Genomic DNA, 21279 nt, shown 5'->3' with positions numbered 1-21279 from the left:
ACAGTATATACAACGAACAGGGAAGTATAAAAAAGAAATAGTCAAAATATTCCAACTACTGTATGTGGGGTTTCGGAGAGAAAATAGTTGTTGAGTCGGCTCTTATTCAAATGATCCGACTCCTTGAAAAGAGCCGAAAATCCCATCATTACGTTGCAGCCTTCCTTGCGCAGGCGCAGTACGTCTTGTTAGCACAAATTAAAAATAAAGTGCCCAAAAAAAAAAAAAAAACTGACCTGTTGTTAGCACTACAAGTAAAAAGCTTAGGTGTGTGTAAATATTATCTAACTTTTAAATATTTACATAAAAGATTATAAATTACGAGGTTACCTGGTTTCAGGTAGGTGTTGCAATGGATCAACAAATGCAATTGAAAATCTGAAACAGAAAGTTACAAGTATTCTTCATGGTCATCCCACCTTATCGCCAAGCCTGAAATAATACGCTTGAGACCCAAAGAAACACCAAAGACGAATACAAACTCGTGAACATTTATTTAAAAAAAAAAAAAAAGAGTGACATCAATGAAGCTAATCTGTACAAGCTCACAGACACAAGCACAATCACGCAACACTCATTGAGTCCATTTCCATCAGCTGGTGCCCGAGTCCGGCTCTGGGGACTGCAGAAACTCATAGGGGTCGTGAACCATCTCGGCTTGGTCTCCAACACCAAGGTGAGGTGAACTTCCTAGAGAAAGAAAAAATAAAAACAGTCCCATTAAATAGCAAGAACAATGGCAGAGATAAACAGTAAACACCAATGATATCACAATGACTTTACATGTGCTTAGTATTTAGGAGTTTTGATGAGGTTGTAACTAAAGACACAAAGCCAGTCCACGATCTCTATGTGAACGGGATCTATTAATAACTAATGCCCCTTTTCCACCGAGGCAGTTTGAGTGCTGGTTCTGAGCCTAATTTAAAATCAGTTCTTTCTTTTTCGACACCCAAAGCACCGGCTCTGAACCAGGAAAAGTGGTTCTTAAGTAGCACCAAAACGTTTAGTCTAGACTCAAGCACCGCTTGTGTCAGGGGCTGGGGGGCTAACGTCGCTGTATAACGGTGTATACGGTGACGTAAGACTCTGTGATGCTCTCTAGCCCATGGAAAGGCAAACCGATTCTTAGAAGGCTCGCCAGTGGAACCAACTTCAAACCAGCACCAGCACTAGCTCTGAACCAGCACCCGGTTCTTTCTGGTGGAAAGGGGGCAAAAGAGGTGTAGCCTATCTGCTTGTCAGTCTTGGTGAAGGGTATCTGGCCTATGTGCTTAAAAAAAAAAAGTCAAGAGAAAAAGTTTTTCCTTCTGTGGTTGAAACTTCCAGTTTCGGTGGTGATAAAGGTGGTCAATAAACACAAGGGATGTGCGGTGTGTGTGATACCTAAATGGTGCTGGTCTCTCTCGGAGGCATTAGAGAGAGAAGAGAGATTGGAGGAAGGTCTGGATCCGACCCTGTCCACCGCTGCGTCCTGGAACTCCTGCAGTAACTTGGCCGTGTCGTCAAAGTGCTGGTGTGCGTCCTCGTGCTCGGGCTCCTTCTTCAGCGGTTTCCCTGCTACAGCGGGGAAAATGAAGAGATTACTTACACTGTACCAGTGCTGCTGTCAGTACTTTCTACATGGCAAATGAGAAGAAAAGACTCACCCAGAGGGTTGAGCATGTCCAGGGTCATGTCTGGGTAATTCTTAAGACTAATGAAGTCTAGCACTGATGCACTGTCCATCATGGCTTCATCTGCGCTCTGAGATCACAAAGCGAGTATTAAGTGTTTATAACTGCTTTATAAAATTCATTTACATACTTGGCAGACATGTATGTTTAATATCTGTTCCTTTTCCCTTTGTGTTGATCTATGATGGTTGTTGCCAACCGAAAACTTTTTATTTATTGGGTTAATATATGACTCTTTTATGTATTATGTACGTAAAAGACAACTGAACAGGCATTTTGATCAAATTATGATGTCCTACATCTGTTTTTATCAGTGGAACAGATTGTATGTTGTGCTGTAGTGGCACAGGAGGTTCTGTTTCTTTCTCTTTCAGATGCCTGCATTACACATGGCACATTTTTCACTGTTCTGTATTGTTACACAAACAGCGTTACCTGCGTATCACATAAAGCAGACTTGGGTTCGTCCACTGGCATGTTTCTTTTCTGAAAAGGCAAATCGGTCTTTCATTAAAGCGACCAAAGTTAGAACACCAAATCTAACAGATCAGCAAAAGACATCCGGTGTCCGAAACTGACTTATATAATCTTGTAATCACTTAAATCAGAATAGCAGCACAAACATGAACAAGCAAAAACCTGAATCGATTCTTATGAATTTATGTTGTAGTTTCTAGATACCACAAGTCTTTTAAATATCAGTTTAAACAAATATCAGAGAATACAGTGCATAACATATCGTCGCTGTCGGGCGGAAACCTCGTATGTCCAAATTTGGTCAATTTCATATTTTTTCACATATCAATACTATTGGTCAGTCCCCACGTGGGTCTGTTATTTTTACAAGTTATTAACCAATCTAAAGTCTTGAAAATAGCTTGAGCGCAAATCTCATAACTCCATTGGACACTTCAACTGTCCACCTCTTCCTCACTCCGCGGGAGAGCTTCTGAGGTAAATGTCTTCAAAACACTGGGCTCAAAGAAAAAAAAATCTTGACCCACGCTAGTTCTGGTGCTCGTCTGAGGACAGGAATTTTAGCGCAAGACAATCCACTGCAACGCGGACTAAACCCTGTGCACTGCAGATAAGGTACGGCGTTTTTTTAATTTCCTGTAAAATAACGGTTTTGGAGATACGAGGATTCCGCCTGACAGCAACGATATACCACAGCATGACTGTCTGTGATACTGATCAATGCAGCTTGGTTAGACAGGCAATGATTTAAGAAAACCTAACAGCGGTAAAAACGAAAGAAGTACAAATCGTCAGACACCAAAGGTTTTAGTTGACTACTTTAGACCGAACCGTTGCTTGTAAGAAATGTTCTCGGGTACCTGTCGGATTTGGTAGATGGCCTTGGAGTGATCGTTGCCTGTCATTTTATCTAACAGATCATCGACGAGCCTCGTGGTGAAGCTTCCGCAGTCCTTCACAAATTCCTGGAGGCTAAACATTCGCATATCAAATTAAACGTCACACATCGAGCAAGATGTTCATCCACACGAGCGCATGAAATGTTACAGTGGGACAAATGATAAAAAAAAACAAAAAAAAAACAAAAACATTAAAGGTGGGGTGCACGATGTTTGAAAGCCGGTGTTGACATTTGAAATCACCAAAACAAACACGCCCCTAACCCAAATGGATGCCACCCCTGTTTTGATAGCTCCGCCCACACATACAAACGTAACCCAGGCGGAACCTGCTGGGGTGGGAACCTGTTGGGGCAGCTGGCCGAGGGGATATTTTTATCAATAAATGAACACAATGAGTAATACTATGGTAATCCAAATGTGTTTTTGTAGTACTGTGTGTTGTACCGTGAAAGGTTTAGCTCCGTTTCACACGGAAGTCGAATAATGTCAAAATAATGTCAGACATGTGCACTGAACACTCTCTCCACCGCATATTGACAAGACACGCCCCTTTCTGCTCATTGGCTACACGTTTGTTTTGTTAGTCGGCCCAACTTAGTTTTCTGAAGCATTTTTCAAACATCGTGCACCCCACCTTTAACTGGAACAAAACAAAACATAATACACAATTACATAATACATTACATCGAACAGCCAGATCAGCACCAGTAAAGAGTTTTATTACGTTACACAACATACTGTATACGTCACGCATCCTCACAGAACAGAAAACTCACTAAAACCATGAATAATACCTAGCAAATCAGTATACAGGTTTTGTCTTTATAGCGGATACCAGATTGTACATTTTTAGGGCAAACCTGAGAGCGCACTGCACCCCTGTCTCGTCTCCGTAAGCCGAGTACAGCATATCCATCTCCTCGGGAAGCAGGTCCGGATAGATGGAGTTGTTCTGCAGCGTCTGAGAGTTGTACGCGCTACTCAGGAACGTCACTGTAAACAGACGGGCGGTTAAAAAAAAAAAGAAGAAGAATGAAATCAGAACCTTGTAGCAAACATAATCAGAGTGCACGAAGCTAAGAGTTTGGGACTAATTACCTTTGTGTCTCCGGTCATCTTTGAATCCTAATGTCGTAAGGCCAGGTAGGAGCTTGTTGGAGAGAGAGCTTAAATCTACAATATGGGTCTCTTCGTCTGTAAAACATTGTCGTTTTTAGAAATAAGAAGGATTTGGATGGGAAATTGTAGTTTAGATTTGTACAATATAACGCACGTATAGGCTTTATTCCCCCACGCCACGTATAAAATCAAAGAACTGGCATATTTTCTACTAAAATGACAGATTTCAAAAATTCAAAATTAGTTTGCAAATAATCTGTGATAAAAAATTGAAATGACTATCGAAAGTGTGAAGCTGCGCCCTTAATTAAATAATAAATAAATAAAATGATTTCATACATTTGTGCTGAATTTGTGCTCTAAAAACATAGTAAAATATACTAAAAATGTGTAACTATTTATTTATTTATTTGGTCAGTACCTTATTTACGTTTCTGGAAATATGGCAACGTTGTGCTTTTATTTTATTTAATTTTTTTTTTTTTTAATTGTGTTTTTGTGTTCCACACGTAATGTTCTAGGTTTCATGTGTCTCATGCATGTGAATGTACGTGTTCGTGTTTGTCTGCGGTGCGGTTTACCGTCTGCCTCGGGATCCTGATTAACTACGGTATAAATCAGTGTTCCGTCTGCTTCCTTTTTAATGTATCCCATCTGTATAAAAGAAACAGGGAGAAAACTCCTCAGGAAGCAGAAGAGCAATCTGTCTTTCTGAACCATATTTTCTACACGTCGCATACCTTCGTGTTTGGCATGTAGCGGTTGATGCGATCCCGGGCTTCATCGGCTGCGTGCTCCACCAGTGCCAGGACGTGTTCCTCAGCGGTGCTGTCTGTCAGGCTACACGCGTTCCCCTCCGGCTCGTACAGATCACTGAGAGCGGAATATAAAACATGTAAGACGACAGTACTGACACTGAAGACCCCTTACAGCAAAAATGACCATTTAATCAAAAATATGTCTTTTTCTCTTAGAAAAAAAAAAAAAAAAAAATATATATATATATATATATAAATATACATAAGCCTTAGCTTAAATGACATTTTGCCCATTGGAATCGCTGTTCACTATAAAAACAAAAGCAAATTTGCCTTGCAAACTATAGTCATAGCTGCTGTTATAGAAAAGTATAAAAAAGTATGTAAGAAATGTTTAACGTGTGAAACGTAGTGTTTTTTTGTTTGTTTTTTTTGCACTAAAGCTACTGATGTTTCTATGATATAACCCACAGCTTTATAAACACTAATTGTTGCAGTATTCATAGCAATCTTTCCTGTGATTTACCTTATAATGGGCTCTTTAACCGGCTGCTTTTTAGATTTTTTGGCCGACTCGGTGTGGAAATGGGCGACTTCTGGAACAGGTTCCTCACCGGCCACGTCCTCGTCGCCCAAAATGGCGGCCTGCTGAGAAAAATCCATGTCGTGCATGAAAGACATGCTGCGCTTCAGAGCTAACAGCCGCTCCTGCAAACAGAGCAGAAAAAGAGCCGGGCAGCCACGTGTTTACTCCTCCATCATGAGGCCTTAGTGGGCCATGACCATGGGAGTGTAGGAACGTAAAAGCCTTTGGCATGCAGCGAAAAGGCTGCCAGCATGGGATGGGGGGAAAAAAATAAAATTAGGAAGCATGCAAGCCTATCATGCGTGTGCATAGGGAGCGTGGTGATGTTACTCATATTAGCTGAAATATTAAGCGTTAGAAGCGCACGTTAGTATCAGGGTGCATGAAAGATGGAAAAATGGTTAGGGCGGAAAAGCGAAACGGAACGTCGGGATTCGAACAGGCGGTGGGTTACTTTGCTCATCATTTTGAAGCCTGTGTGAAGAAGCTTCTTAGCAGCTTTATAGTAGACTGTCTCGGGTCTGTTATACACCATTGCGTTGTCACACATCAGCTTGAAGTCGGCCTGAATATCAGAAAGACAAGAGCGGAAAAGATTAGGTTTAAAATCAAGTCAGTGTAAGTAACATGAAAACACCTCTAGCATCATCCATCCGTTTGTCCATCTATCCAGTTATCAGGCTATCAGGTGTAGTGTAGCAAGCTTGTATCTTATAAACATGTCTATAAATCAGATCAAGTGTCTATAAATGTCTATCTATGGACTGCTCTATATCCGATGACCTCCCTATGGTCCTCCTGTAAACCTCCCTATGATCCCATCCCTCACCCAGGGCCTCTCTGTGGGTCTTTGTACCTTTGTATGAACCTGTCTATAACCTCATGTATCATCGCTACCTTTTTTCTCTCTCTCACTACCGGAATTTAAATTTATCAGCTACGTCAGAAAAGTACCCCAGATACCTTAAACTCTGTGACCGTCTTGTATTCGTTCATGCCGATTTTGTCCTTCATGGTGCTGAAATCCATGGGGTGTTTGATGATCATGGAGTAGCCTGGTGCGATCGCATCCGTCACAGGGAAGGCAAAAAACCCATGTGGGTCTTTTCTGAGGAGACACACAGTTGAGTACTGGATAAATATTGAATCGTTCTGAATACTGAGCAGACAAACTTTTCTGAATGAATGAATGTTTAACGTGACCATGGGTTGATTTGAGAGACAGGAACGCTACGATGTGACAGATGAGAAAGCAAAAGACAGGGTACATCGTGCGATCGTGTGATCAGACCTCTGTAGAAGACGCAGGAAGTGCTCGAGGAGCTGCTGACGTGGCGTACTCTCGCTTTCTGGAACGAGACAGAGATACGTTATGACGTTAAAACAATGGACGCTAGCGATCTTCAAACTTCTCGTTTAAAATAGCTCATTTTCCAGCAGAGGGCAGAGCGAGACTGGGCGAGATCCTGTTGCACTCTTGCGATATAACAACCGTACAGAAAACAGAATTCGGTTCAAACACATTTTTAACCTTACAGTTATGAAAACACACATTCGCAGAACCATGTGAATGTATTTCTTGCTTGAATGACATCCAATATGGGAACAACAGGTTAAAGACGTACCACTAACACTAAGAAAAGTATGCTGTGTTTAAAAGGACATTTTCACACTAGTTCTATACATAGAGAGAGAAAGATGCACACAAACACACACAAAAAAAAACCCCACACACAATGTGGATTGAGCTTTGGCTCTTCACTGTTTCAGGGTCACTGAATACGTTAAAACTACCTTGCTGAGTGCGACAGGCTCTGACCGGCCGGTCCGCCTGCATCTCCGACTCCACCTTCACGCTGGGGTGGAACTCATCAGGCTCAACGTCAAACTTCTCCCTCTTCCTCTTTTTCTCCTCCACCACCACCTGCAGCACAGAACAAAAACCTCACCTTCACATTCACCATCATGGAATGTCCCAAAACTATCACACAACATTTGTTGGAACTTTAGCACTGTGTCTGTTGAGACATACGAAGCAGCTTAGTGACTTTACCTCTACAGGTTTAGTCAGAACGAAGGGCTCTACTGGGACGCTGGTTGTGTTTTCTAGCTGCTCTCGTTCACGTTTTTTCTTCTTCTCCTCCTGTGAAATGTAAATAAATACAACAATGATTTACAAACCTTTCTATTGCATACGCGTAGACAGATGATGTGCCGTTAAATGTAAATGCTTTGCGAACCTTTCTTCTTCTCCTTTCTTCGTCGTCCAAGTGCTTGTCCTTCTCTTTTTCAGATTTTTTCTTCTTCTTCTTTTTCTTTTCCTTGTGCCGCTCTCGTTCATGGTCAGAGCGATCATCATAATAACTTGAGTCGTGTCCTGAGCCAGAGAGTTCTGTGATCTCGCTGCCCCCGACCTTCAACACCAACTTCAGCGGTTTATCCAAGGGCTGGTCCTCATAATCTGGGTGTAATTAATTAATTAATTAACAGATCTAACTGCTTGAATCAAAAGAAAGCTGTTTACACCAGTGTCTCGATCCCGGTGTCTTTAATAAATTACATCACCAGTGCATTTATTTATTTGTTTGTTTATTTATTTTCAGGGCTTTGCTCAGGGACCCAACAGTGGCAGCTTGGTGGACCTGGGATTTGAACTCACAACCTTCTGATTGGTAGCCCAACACCTTACACAACATACCTTGTTCTCATACCTTAATGATCTCATTCCTTTGGTGACAATTAATGCTTGGAGATGGGGAAGGAAAATGCAGACAAAATGTCAACACTTCTACTGCATTTACAGCGTTTTGCAGACGCTCTTATCCATCAACAAATTAACTTACATTATCTCATTTTCTTTATACAAACAACAGAGGGTTAAGGGCCTTGCTCAGGGGCCCAACAGTGGCAGCTTGGTGGACGTGGGATTCGAACTCACAACCTTCTGATTGGTAGCCCAACACCTTAACCACTGGGCACTAAATCTGGATGTTTGGATGTAAAATGGATGTTTGAAGAACTAAGGAATAAATAAGAGGGAAAAAATACTAGAGCACTGAATCAGTGACAAAACCAATCCCTACATCAGTGCACTAACAGCTTGCCTGATGAAGTGCACTACAGCTACAAACCTTCCCCAATAAAACACAACACTACACATCATATATATAATGTTTATATTATGTTATATAATGATATAGTGCTACGTTAAGCTCGAATTAATGTATTTTTAAGGTGGATGAAGCTAAAGCTAATGAATAAACCTTTTTATTTAGTGTATAAACTACACACTCACCTCCGTCTACAGTTCTCCACTCGGGTTTGTATTTCTTGTGTTTCTTTCCCATGTTGTGTGTGTAAATAAAGAATAATAATAAATAATAACAACGATTAAAACCCCAACCGAGATCTCTTTCTTAACGACTAGCAACAACAATAACAACTAGAGCTGCTAGTCATTACATCCGGCTGGGGAGGAGTTGTCTTCCGGGTCAGAATTTGAGCGGGATTATTGGTTTATTCTGGTTAGCTGCTCGTGAGGTAAGTTTAGCTAGCCTGGTTTTTATTTCATAAATATTTAATTTAATGTGTTACGTTTTTATTTTTTTCAGGATATGTCATCATATGTTTGTTATTTTTACCGAAGGAGAAGAATTAACTTTTCGGTGTATATAAAATATTTGTACCACTGGAATTGTTTGTTAGAGAGAGGGTGGGGGAGACACACACACACACACACACACACACACACACACACACACACACAGAGAGAGGGGGGAAGAGACACACACAGAGAGGGGGGGAGACAGAGAGAGAGAGAGAGAGACACACAGGGGGGGGGAGACACAGAGAGAGAGAGAGAGACAGGGAGAGAGAGACAGGGAGAGAAACAGAGAGGGGGGAGACAGAGAGAGAGAGAGAGAGAGAGAGACAGGGAGAGAGACAGAGAGAGAGAGACAGGGAGAGAAACAGAGAGGGGGGGAGACAGAGAGAGAGACAGGGGGGAGAGACAGAGAGGGGGGAGACAGAGAGAGAGACAGGGGGAGAGACAGAGAGGGGGGAGACAGAGAGAGAGAGAGGGGGGGGAGAGACGGGGGGGGGGGAGACACAGAGAGAGAGACACACACAGAGAGGGGGGAGAGAGAGAGACAGGGAGAGAGAGACGCACACGGGGGGGAGAGACAGAGAGAGACAGAGAGGAGGGAGAGACACGCAGAGAGGGGGGAGACAGAGAGAGAGAGAGACACACAGAGAGGGGGGAGGGAGAGAGAGAGACAGGGAGAGAAACAGAGGGGGGGAGACAGAGAGAGTGCGAGAGACACACAGGGGGGAGACACAGAGAGAGAGAGACAGAGAGAGAAACAGAGAGGGGGGGAGACAGAGAGAGAGAGACACACCGGGGGAGACACAGAGAGAGAGAGACAGAGAGAGAGACAGGGAGAGAAACAGAGAGGGGGGAGACAGAGAGAGAGAGAGACACACAGAGGGGGGGGAGACACAGAGAGAGAGAGACAGAGAGGGGGAGAGACACACAAAGAGGGGGGAGAGAGAGACGCACACAGGGGGGGAGAGACACAGAGAGAGACAGAGGGGGGGAGAGACACACACACAGAGAGAGAGACACACACACACAGAGAGGGGGGAGAGACACAGAGAGGGGGGGAGAGAGACAGGGAGAGAGAGACAGGGGGGAAGAGACACACAGAGAGGGGGGAGAGACACAGAGAGAGAGAGACAGGGAGAGAGAGACACACACAGAGGGGGGGAGAGAGAGACACACAGAGAAGGGGGAGAGACACACAGAGAGGGGGAGAGACACAGAGAGAGAGAGACAGGGAGAGAGAGACACACAGAGAAGGGGGAGAGACACACAGAGAGGGGGAGAGACACAGAGAGAGAGAGACAGGGAGAGAGAGACACACAGAGAGGGGGGGAGACAGAGAGAGAGACACACAGAGAAGGGGGAGAGACACAGAGAGGGGGGAGAGAGAGAGACAGGGAGAGAGAGACACAGAGAGAGAAAGAAGAGGGAGGGAGAGCAGAGAGAGACAGGCAGAGAGAGGGTGAGGAGAGAGAGGGGGGGGGGAGAGACAGAGCAAAGAGGAGAGAGAGAGAGAAGAGATAGATACAGACAGACAGATAATAAGGATCTTATTATGGTTATTAGCTTTAAAATTATTTTTATTTATTTCTGTTTAGCTCAAGACATTTCCATAGATATGTTATAAATGGCAGTTCAGCCCCTGCAATTATTATTATTATTGTTATTATTTATTTATTTATTATTTATTTATTTATTATAATTATTATTGTTATTTTTTTTATTTATTATTGTTATTTATTTATTTATTTATTTATTTATTATTATTGTTATTATTATGTAATGGATAAATCTCCTGGTTATTTCAGTAATTTCCACTACCCTTTTTTAGACACTGAAATTCTTCTTCCTTCAATTTAAAGGATGAATGGGGAGAAAATGGAGGTTGGTTGGAATCACCATCAGCATCCCTGTGAGGACGACATTACTGACCGAGCCAAAGTTCACGTTGAGGTTCTTGTCAAACCACAGAGGTAATTCATGTCAGTGACGTTATTAGGATTTTAATAATGTAAACCAAAAAAAAGCTTTCACCCGTTTGCTGAAGGCACCTTTATCTTGCTTTAATCGTCTGTGCAATATCAGTACATATTGTATCATATACGCCATATGGTCGTATATCTCATAGAGTGAGATGTTCAACAAGTACATACGTGATAGGGACGTGGTAGCCTAATGGTTTCGGTGTTGGGCTACCAATCAGAAGGTTGTGAGTTCCAGTCCCACGTCTACCAAGCTGCCACTGCTGGGGCCCCCGAGCAAGGCCCTTAACCCTCAATTGCTCAGTTGTATAAAATAAGATAAAAATGTGAGTCGCTCTGGATGAATGACGTCTGCTAAATGCTGGAAATGTAAATGTAAATCTGGTTGAGATGTTCAGATGATTCTTGCCAAATTTTGTTAACATGAACGGCTTTAATTTGATACCCGCAGCACAGCGAGACGGTCTGAAGTCAGGACGCATGTTTTGGCTCTGCTCGACCGACACAGCCTCGTTATGGGCTGCTTCAAGTGGACGGAGTTTGATGATGACTTCCTGACTAAAAATGTGGAGTCTGTTGCTGTGGTGGATGTCGAAGCACAGGCAGGAAATTAACTATATATATTTTTTATTTTACTTTATGGCTTTGTAAAGTTTAGTGGACGCAGTGGCAGATGTAAGAGTAATTTATACTTTGCACGAGATTATCTTGTCTGATTTGTTGTTGCCTGTTACAACTATGTAATAGTTGTAAAGATCACTGTGTGTGTGAGAGAGAGAGAGAGAGAGAGTGAGTTTGTAAAAGGCTTGAAGTTAAGAAGAAATGCAAACCGATTATTTAATTTTATCCCGTTAGATAGAAAAAATGGTAGTAAAAGCTTATCTGATTGGTCAGGAGATATAATAACAGTAGTTCCAGTTGTTCTTCATAACCTCAGTTTATATTATTACACTCTTACCTTTATAGTAGCACCTCATCAGTTATTTATCCCTCGTTATTTTAGTTTTGGACTCTAAGATTTTTTTGTAATAATAGAACGCTTTTTTCCATTCATAGCCTCTCGATTTAAAATCGGGTAATCTGTGCATTCACATCTTCTCTCTCAACGATGACGGCCCGAGCATGCTCAACCTCGAGGAAGAGGAGGAGCTTTCTGCAGCCAATCACTGGCTCTTACCAGCAGGTCAGGCTTCACAGCATTTCCTCAGCATTGCTTCTTTAGCTTGAATTTATTATCTGGCTCCAAAACACCGGTTTGAATCTCGTGGAACAGGATTGAGACACTAATCTTCGTAAATCTTCATACGGTTCATCTAGAATACTTACTTTCTCTCTCTGAGTTCTGTGTGCCTTTATTCGTTTGTTTAAAGAAGTTAACAATAGGTTTTATGGCAAAAATATCATTGAGCCTGTTTACTTATACACTAAACGGTGAGAAGGAAATATCTGAATCTACACGAGTCTCAACAATCAACAATCTCAACAGCAGCACGAGAATATCACAAAGAGTAAATTTCCCAGTGTTATAGTAGAACTACCGCTTTCTAAACCACACAGTCACATTCACAATGTCCATTTCAGTTTCTTAATCAATTAAATAATCATTTTCTCAGAATCATTTCATTCATTTGATTGTACTGTCAGCTAATCTACTCTTGAGCTGTTTACTGATGGGTCTGTATTTAGTAGTTTTCACGCAAAGAACGCACAAACCTCATCTTTCAGGATTTCTCCGTTTTTATTTTGAAACATGTTCTTTCAGGAAATGACTGAAGTGTTAATAAGAATGCCGTTAAAATCTATTTCTATATCTATAGATTGTTTTTATTTGCAGCTGAGTTTCACGGGATATGGGAGAGCTTGGTTTACGAGGAAGGAATCAAAACGCAAGTATGAAACGGTTCCTTCTGAACACACCTTTAAACACCCTTCTTTAAACAGTCACCCAGTGTGATGGTGTACATTTTTTTCTTACTTTGCCCTCCAGCTCTTGGATTATGTTTCGACAGCAATCTTTTTCTCTGACAAAAACGTTGACAGCAATCTGGTAGCCTGGAATCGTGTCGTGTTGCTTCACGGTAAGCATGAATTAATCATTTCAATAATTAATGTCTTCAGGTGTTGTTGCTTACGAAGATGGTAATCAGCTAAGTAGAAAATCCTCCAATAGGAAGTTTGCTAGTACTGAGAAAAACAGGACATGCTGCCTTATATGTGAAACTGATAAGGAGGTGTGTGTGCGTGTACAGATGGATCCTTGAAGGGTGATTGATAAATTCAAGGATATTTAGAAAAGATGGACGGATACAAACAGCAATAAATGACTGGATGGATAAAGTGCAAGACAAATAGCAATTTATAGATGAATACAGATGAATGAACAGCGAGATAGGAACTAATAAATGTATAGTTGGATTGTATGCATATCTAAATGAATGGGGGGGGAACTAGATGGACAGAGACGCATACGTAGTGTACAGACGACTTGACAGAAAGCTGACTTTGGTAGGATCGACGGATGGATAAAGAGAAAAATGGACCGATACTGCAATAGATAGACAGACGGGTACATGTTGATGGTGCAAGAGAGGAATTGTGAGACCCATTTGAATATATGCAGGAAAAGAGTGGCAGACAGACACAAATACAGTATATAAATGGATGAGTAGAAAGACAAAAGGATATAAGGGATAATCGGGTAGACGGGGTGACTAGAGATGGATGGACAGAACGACTGAATGATATAATAATTCATGGATCGCCAGGGCCGATAGAGGAAGAGATGAATGAATAGATACAGATTTTAAGCAAGTTAAAGGACTAGATAGACGGATGGATGGATGGATGTACGGACTGATAGACACAGACACATTGATGGAGCAATAGAGTACAACCGCAAGTCGTATTTGGTAACAGGTTGATAGACAGAAAGGCAGTAAATAAGTATAAATTGGGAGATGGATAGACGTGCAGACAGATTTTATTATTTTGTTGACTGAATGATTGCTTTGAATCCCACAGGACCTCCAGGCACAGGAAAGACATCGCTGTGTAAAGCGCTGGCACAGAAACTCTCCATCAGGCTCTCAGGAAGGTCAGGAGATTTCTAGGAGCTTTAATGGAACAACCTCACATCACTCGTGTAGTCTTTGATCTACTGTCTTTTGTTTTGTTTTCTCTTACTTCCCGCAGATATTCCTATGGGCAATTTGTAGAAATCAACAGCCACAGTTTGTTCTCAAAATGGTTTTCAGAGGTATGATAATAATAACAAACCTCATGTATAATATAATTAATTTCTGTTTAAAGAAAAACACGTACAGAAATCAACGAGCAAAATAATAGCTTGGTGCGTTTATATAACTAGCATTGTGTTTTCTAGAGCGGGAAACTGGTCACGAAGATGTTTCAGAAGATTCAAGAGCTGATAGATGAGAAAGAAGCCCTTGTTTTTGTTCTTATCGATGAGGTAAACTTGGCACTGGTATTTTTAAGGCTAGACATGATTGACTAGATGATTAGCTCCCTGTCAGTGTTGATAAATATTTGGCAGCTAACCTGCACATGTCGCCACCTGTTAAGCCTGTGGTTTTGTTTTCTGCTTTCTGCATGTTGAGGATAATTATAATAATTGCATGTAGTCTTTCTATAATTGTTGCCATTATTAGTTTATGTTTTGTTAAAAATGTAACTTTTAACAGATGTTGACAGCTGTGGTGTTTATGTGCAGGTGGAGAGTCTAACAGCAGCCAGAAATGCCTCTCAGGCAGGAACCGAACCTTCAGATGCCATCCGAGTTGTTAACTCTGTCCTTACACAGCTGGACCAGATAAAACGGTTGGAATAGTGTGTCTGTGTGCGTATGTGTGTGTCTGTGTGTGTATGTGTGTGTCTGTGTGAATATGTGTGTGTCTGTGTGCATATGTGTGTGTCTGTGTGCATATGTGTGTGTCTGTGTGCATATGTGTGTGTCTGTGTGCATATGTGTGTGTCTGTGTGCATATGTGTGTGTCTGTGTGTATATGTTGTGTCTGTGTGAATGTGTGTGTCTGTGTGCATATGTGTGTGTCTGTGTGCATATGTGTGTGTCTGTGTGAATGTGTGTGTCTGTGTGAATGTGTGTGTCTGTGTGTATATGTTGTGTCTGTGTGAATATGTGTGTGTCTGTGTGCATATGTGTGTGTCTGTGTGCATATGTGTGTGTCTGTCTGTGTGCATATGTGTGTGTCTGTCTGTGTGCATATGTGTGTGTCTGTCTGTGTGCATATGTGTGTGTCTGTGTGCATATGTGTGTGTCTGTCTGTGTGCATATGTGTGTGTCTGTGTGCATATGTGTGTGTCTGTGTGCATATGTGTGTGTCTGTGTGCATATGTGTGTGTCTGTGTGAATATGTGTGTCTGTGTGCATATGTGTGTGTCTGTGTGCATATGTGTGTGTCTGTGTGCATATGTGTGTGTCTGTGTGCATATGTGTGTGTCTGTGTGCATATGTGTGTGTCTGTGTGAATGTGTGTGTCTGTGTGAATATGTGTGTGTCTGTGTGAATATGTGTGTGTCTGTGTGTATATGTTGTGTCTGTGTGAATATGTGTGTGTCTGTGTGCATATGTGTGTGTCTGTGTGCATATGTGTGTGTCTGTGTGCATATGTGTGTGTCTGTGTGCATATGTGTGTGTCTGTGTGCATATGTGTGTGTCTGTGTGAATATGTGTGTGTCTGTGCATATGTGTGTGTCTGTGTGCATATGTGTGTGTCTGTGTGCATATGTGTGTGTCTGTGTGCATATGTGTGTGTCTGTGTGCATATGTGTGTGTCTGTGTGCATATGTGTGTGTCTGTGTGCATATGTGTGTGTCTGTGTGAATGTGTGTGTCTGTGTGAATATGTGTGTGTCTGTGTGTATATGTTGTGTCTGTGTGAATATGTGTGTGTCTGTGTGCATATGTGTGTGTCTGTGTGCATATGTGTGTGTCTGTGTGAATATGTGTGTGTCTGTGTGAATATGTGTGTGTCTGTCTGTGTGCATATGTGTGTGTCTGTGTGCATATGTGTGTGTCTGTCTGTGTGCATATGTGTGTGTCTGTCTGTGTGCATATGTGTGTGTCTGTCTGTGTGCATATGTGTGTGTCTGTCTGTGTGCATATGTGTGTGTCTGTCTGTGTGCATATGTGTGTGTCTGTCTGTGTGCATATGTGTGTGTCTGTGTGCATATGTGTGTGTCTGTGTGAATGTGTGTGTCTGTGTGAATATGTGTGTGTCTGTGCGCATGTGTGTGTCTGTGTGCATATGTGTGTGTCTGTGTGCATATGTGTGTGTCTGTGTGCATATGTGTGTGTCTGTGTGCATATGTGTGTGTCTGTGTGCATATGTGTGTGTCTGTGTGCATATGTGTGTGTCTGTGTGCATATGTGTGTGTCTGTGTGCATATGTGTGTGTCTGTGTGCATATGTGTGTGTCTGTGTGCATATGTGTGTGTCTGTGTGCATATGTGTGTGTCTGTGTGCATATGTGTGTGTCTGTGTGCATGTGTGTGTCTGTGTGCATGTGTGTGTGTCTGTGTGCATGTGTGTGTGTCTGTGTGCATGTGTGTGTGTCTGTGTGCATGTGTGTGTGTCTGTGTGCATGTGTGTGTCTGTGTGCATGTGTGTGTGTCTGTGTGCATGTGTGTGTGTCTGTGTGCGTGTGTGTGTCTGTCTGCGTGTGTGTGTGTCTGTCTGCGTGTGTGTGTGTCTGTCTGTGTGCGTGTGTGTGTCTGTCTGTGTGCGTGTGTGTGTCTGTCTGTGTGCATGTGTGTGTCTGTCTGTGTGCATGTGTGTGTCTGTCTGTGTGCATGTGTGTCTGTCTGTGTGCATGTGTGTGTCTTTGTGTATCTGTCTGTGTGTGTGTCTGTGTGTAAAATGGTCTAGAATATGGGCCAGAAAAAGTGTTCCTCAAAGATCTTCCTGGAAAGTGTCCTCATTTTATTGTCTTTTTATTTCTTTCTTTTTACCATCACAGCTGTCTGATGGGTAGCGTAGAAATATTTACATGTTCCTTTCCACAACGTTGCTAAATTAACTCTTGTGGTTTGCAGACATCCGAACGTGGTGATCCTTACTACCTCAAACGTGACCGAGAAGATTGACCTGGCCTTTGTGGACAGAGCTGATATAAAGCAGTATATCGGCTTGCCAAGCACCCAGGCAGTCTTCAACATCTACCTGTCCTGTCTGGAAGAGCTCATGAAGGTGTGTGTGTGGTATAAATTTATGTAAACAGCTCTGTAATATCTTTATTCTATCTGTTGCCTAATATCTTATTAGGCTTAACCCAGCTATGATTTATTTATTTATATTTTTTTTTCATCATCCAGCGGCAGATCATTTACCCCCGGCAGCAGCTGATGAACCTCGTGGAGCTTGATACGTTAAACTATATTGAGAGTGAAGTGACTCAGCTCAGTCTTCACCTTCAGAAAATTGCTAAGTGAGTCTTCACTTGATTTAGTTTTAAATGCTCTTAACACGCTTGGTAGCAATACCACTTTTTCCGTATTTCTCTATTTTTGCAGCTCCGTCACTCTAAAGCTATAAGTTATAAGCTTCTTATAAGTTTTACTTTTGAATTGAGACAGTAAAGCAATATGGATAATTTCTTGCATTATCATCTGGATACCTTTAATTTTTTTTGTATGCTAGAAAGAAAGAAGTATGACTTATGAGCTGGAAAGTATGTTTTTTTTTGTTTTTGTTTTTGTTTGTCAGAAAAAAATGAGATCATGCCAAAGAATAGCATTTTCATTTGCTTCCTTTCCTTCCTACCAGGAAAAGTGTTGGCCTTAGTGGACGCACATTGAGGAAAATCCCCTTTTTGGCTCATGCTCTTTATGCAAAGGTATTCTGCATTACAGTCTGTGCTAAAATAATCCTATGTACTAGACTCTAGACTCGCTAATACTCTGCTCTGTGTTTTCAGACATCTGTGATCACGCTCGAATGCTTTCTAAGTGCCATGGACAAAGCTGTCGCTCATCAGATGAAAGAACGAGAGAAACTGGTTAACTGTGTATGAGCGTGAGCTGATGGTTAAAGGTTACCATCTAATCCAACACTTCTGTCTATCGCTGAACTTTAACTAACTCTAATTAACTGAGCTCCGAGTTGGTTCAGTAGTTTAAGCTTTCACGTGTTGACTTTTCTTTTTTTTTCTTTTTTTTTTTTGAAGAGCACTTTATGAGCAGAACGTTTTATAAAAGACGACGTGGCAAGTTCGCTTGTTCTTTTTTTACAAGTTCATCTTGACAAAGTTGTTGCTCACCTGTAAGTCTGGTTTGTCTTGTTTTGTTATCAGCATGTAACATACACATGGCTCTTTTTACACCAAACTCCAGGTTCTTTCTCTACCAGCATCAGTGTGGAATCTGTGTTATGATGCATTATGATGAGGAATCGGTCTACAAAGAAACGTGTGACATAACGGACAAACGTGAACACTTTTTTATTTGTGTGAACGAACAAATGTTTGTTGTCATTTTTAGGTGTATTAAAAAAAACGTTTATTGATTAAAATGTGCTGGAAATATTTCTTGAGTCTCCACAATATCACCACTAGATGGTGTATTAAAAGTTGACATTGAAACTATGACTTAAATAAGACCAGGGAATGTTTAAAAAAAAGAATTACTGACAGGAAGTGTTGGATATGATAATTATATAATTGATATTATATTAATCTTACAGATTTTAATGTTTTTCTTTTTTTTTAACAATTACATTTTTTAAAGAGGTTTTTGTTTTCCAAGAAAACAATTTTTTTTGTAGATATTAAAAACATTGTCATGAATTTGATGTTAAACATGCACTGATGTTATGGTACTGTACGCCTGTTAAACGTAATTTTATGGTTATAAAGGCATGTAAGGTTGAGTCGTTATTGATGCAAAGAAATACACATGCAATTTATTTTAATACTTACATGTTTGCCATTAATGCCTCTGGAAAAGCTGATTCTGAAAACCGTGCCATACTGTTAGTTCTGACTGTGTCCTGAATGCAAATATGTCTTATTTAATTGTATAAGAAATCACACACATGCTTTGGGACAGAGTACACAAGAAGAAAATCATAGAATGTTATTACTAATTAATAACGAGCTAGCACAAAAATATCACTCGTGCTAGCTACTGTAAATGTCGACTTTTATTTCCTTACAAAGTCTTTTAAATGTTACATTATACACCTGGTCTCTAAACCCTCGTACGGTGCATTTTAATGTTCAAACTTTTGTTAACGATGACTGCCGTAGTCTTTCTTTGTGATGGTTCAGATAAATGTAGTGCATCACCTCAATGAGAAAAAAGCAAAACTGACAGAGCGATAAATAACCCCATAATTGAGATGTCTAGAGGCGTTTCTTCTCTCTTGAGTTTGCCGTAAAACATCAGGCAGCTGTTTAATTGCAACTGCTAGAGGAAGGGTGGAAGAAAAAAGATGAATCAAAGGCCTTATTGTTGGAGGTTTGATCACATTCCCTGGTGGTTTAAAATTGACAGAATGGTTTTAAACAAAACAAACACTATCATGTTTGTCTTCTCAACCGTTGCCCAGGTATGAGGCCCCGGGCTGTGAAACGTCAATCTACCTGCCAATGGAGATGCACAGAAATGACAGCTTAGCTAACTTGTGGATGTGGCCAAGGATCCAAGACTAGGTGTTTGGCACATGAGGTTTGTTAAATAGGATTAAGTAAAAGACGGAAGGAGTGGGTGGAGGAGTTTGTCTGGCAAAGGGAGTGTGACTACGTATTGCCGTCTGAGTGGACAGTGCTTAGGTCTGCAGCACAAACATCAGAGCTGAGTCCGGACTCCCAGTCTGCACCTTCTGGCCTGCTTCCACTCTCGAAATCTGTAAGTGTGGTGTAATATACACGACATCAGAGCGCCGACAGATGGGTAGTAACCTCAGAGGAGCCGCAACATCATAATCACAGCTGGATATGTCATTATGGCCGGCCACAGTGACCACACAGACCGGGGCAGTCAGTTTACAGCTGGGTGGGAAACGAAGGTTGTGGAAAAATGAGATGAGAAGAGGACTGATTCGAGCAAGTGAAGAATATACAAGAAAAAGAAAAGAATGTTGTTTTTTTTAAAACTTAATTTTTTCATTTATTTTTCACTATATTATCTAGTAAGAATTCTGCCAAAAGCATACAATAGTTTAGCCAAAGCTAAATTAATTGTTCTCCTAAACCCCAAATATAGTCAATCCACCTAGTTAGGTTTGGTGTTCGATTTTCTTAGTTTGATGTCTTTCTTAGTTTGATGTCTCAAACAGCTATGTGGTTTCTGACCCTGTAAGACATGTTTACCGTACAAATAATCAGCAGGAAACATTAAAAACAGTTGTATCAGCTGTTGTAAATCCAAAATCACAGTCTTCCTTGACCATAACTTGATATCAGAATAAAGGATATGATGGGTTTAAGGTTTAATGGATAAGTCGGAAGTTAGAAGTGATTTGGATCATAATATAGTTCGGAAAATATTTGCATTTTATTCAGACCTTATATATACTGAATCTGTGAGCCAAATGTTTTTAAGGCAGCCATGTGAGTATTTACATCTGATGTTTTACACAGTACTAAATAGGTATTACATATTTCTTACACCATGTAAAAGTTAAAATTTTCTAATCTGATTGCTTTAGAAGGTGTTGATTGTTATTGATAGGTTATATATACTGTATATATATATATATATATATATATATATATATATATATATATATATATATATATATATATAAACTATCATCATTGATATAGTAAAGCTTTCTGTAATGAGATGCGTATTTACAATTTATGGAAAGAATCCCCAGTGTAAGTCATTTTATCACATTTAGTAAGCATCGTCAGGACGTAGGACTTTCTCAGTAACCTGACAAGCTGCTTGTTTTGTCTTTTAAATTTGAGAAAAAAACGAGACGGTTTTGAGAGAAAGTTTGTTTATAGCTGCTGTCAGAAGTGATAACAAGAACTAACTTTTCTCACAGACTTTCCACAACATCATACATAACAACGTACAGTATAGATAAAGCCATGTTTGCTTCATCAATAAACCAAAAGCTATAATCAGAAACAAATAGCTGTCAATTAACATAAATAAACCTTTTTTATTGGATAATAAACAACTTTGAGGTAG

General features: G+C 40.8%; 2 protein-coding genes across 5 annotated transcripts; one reads left to right on the top strand and one right to left on the bottom strand.

Annotated features, from left to right (window-relative positions):
• Positions 1-479: 479 nt before the first annotated feature.
• brd9 (bromodomain containing 9) lies at positions 480-8994 on the bottom strand. 3 transcript variants are annotated; one of them, XM_060861544.1, is made up of 17 exons: positions 8814-8994; positions 7759-7979; positions 7572-7661; positions 7313-7442; positions 6810-6867; positions 6482-6626; positions 5973-6083; positions 5459-5640; positions 4915-5047; positions 4756-4828; positions 4154-4249; positions 3916-4048; positions 3014-3125; positions 2112-2162; positions 1650-1746; positions 1387-1560; positions 480-690 (listed from the first exon to the last, which is right to left on the bottom strand). In XM_060861544.1, the coding sequence occupies exons 1-17, from the start codon at positions 8863-8865 to the stop codon at positions 593-595; spliced, it is 1956 nt and encodes a 651-aa protein (XP_060717527.1). In that variant the 5' UTR covers positions 8866-8994; the 3' UTR covers positions 480-592. The 3 variants fall into 3 exon arrangements, with proteins under 3 accessions (XP_060717527.1, XP_060717528.1, XP_060717529.1); XM_060861545.1 differs by having other exon boundaries at positions 5459-5580; positions 8814-8993; XM_060861546.1 differs by having other exon boundaries at positions 5459-5577; positions 8814-8993.
• trip13 (thyroid hormone receptor interactor 13) lies at positions 8923-18646 on the top strand. 2 transcript variants are annotated; one of them, XM_060861548.1, is made up of 14 exons: positions 8923-9058; positions 10982-11092; positions 11553-11703; positions 12158-12284; positions 12936-12991; positions 13089-13179; positions 14123-14195; positions 14294-14357; positions 14484-14570; positions 14832-14938; positions 17173-17326; positions 17452-17564; positions 17903-17972; positions 18054-18646. In XM_060861548.1, exons 2-14 carry the CDS (start codon positions 10983-10985, stop codon positions 18147-18149), a joined length of 1299 nt encoding a protein of 432 aa, XP_060717531.1. In that variant the 5' UTR covers positions 8923-9058; position 10982; the 3' UTR covers positions 18150-18646. The 2 variants fall into 2 exon arrangements, with proteins under 2 accessions (XP_060717531.1, XP_060717530.1); XM_060861547.1 differs by having other exon boundaries at positions 8982-9058; positions 10951-11092.
• The last annotated feature ends 2633 nt before the right edge of the window (positions 18647-21279 follow it).

This window comes from Tachysurus vachellii, chromosome 25 (genome assembly GCF_030014155.1).
Source record: "Tachysurus vachellii isolate PV-2020 chromosome 25, HZAU_Pvac_v1, whole genome shotgun sequence".
Classification (NCBI taxonomy): Eukaryota; Metazoa; Chordata; class Actinopteri; order Siluriformes; family Bagridae; genus Tachysurus; species Tachysurus vachellii.
Note: the sequence above shows the minus strand (reverse complement) of the source record. Positions and strands in the feature narration are given on the sequence as shown.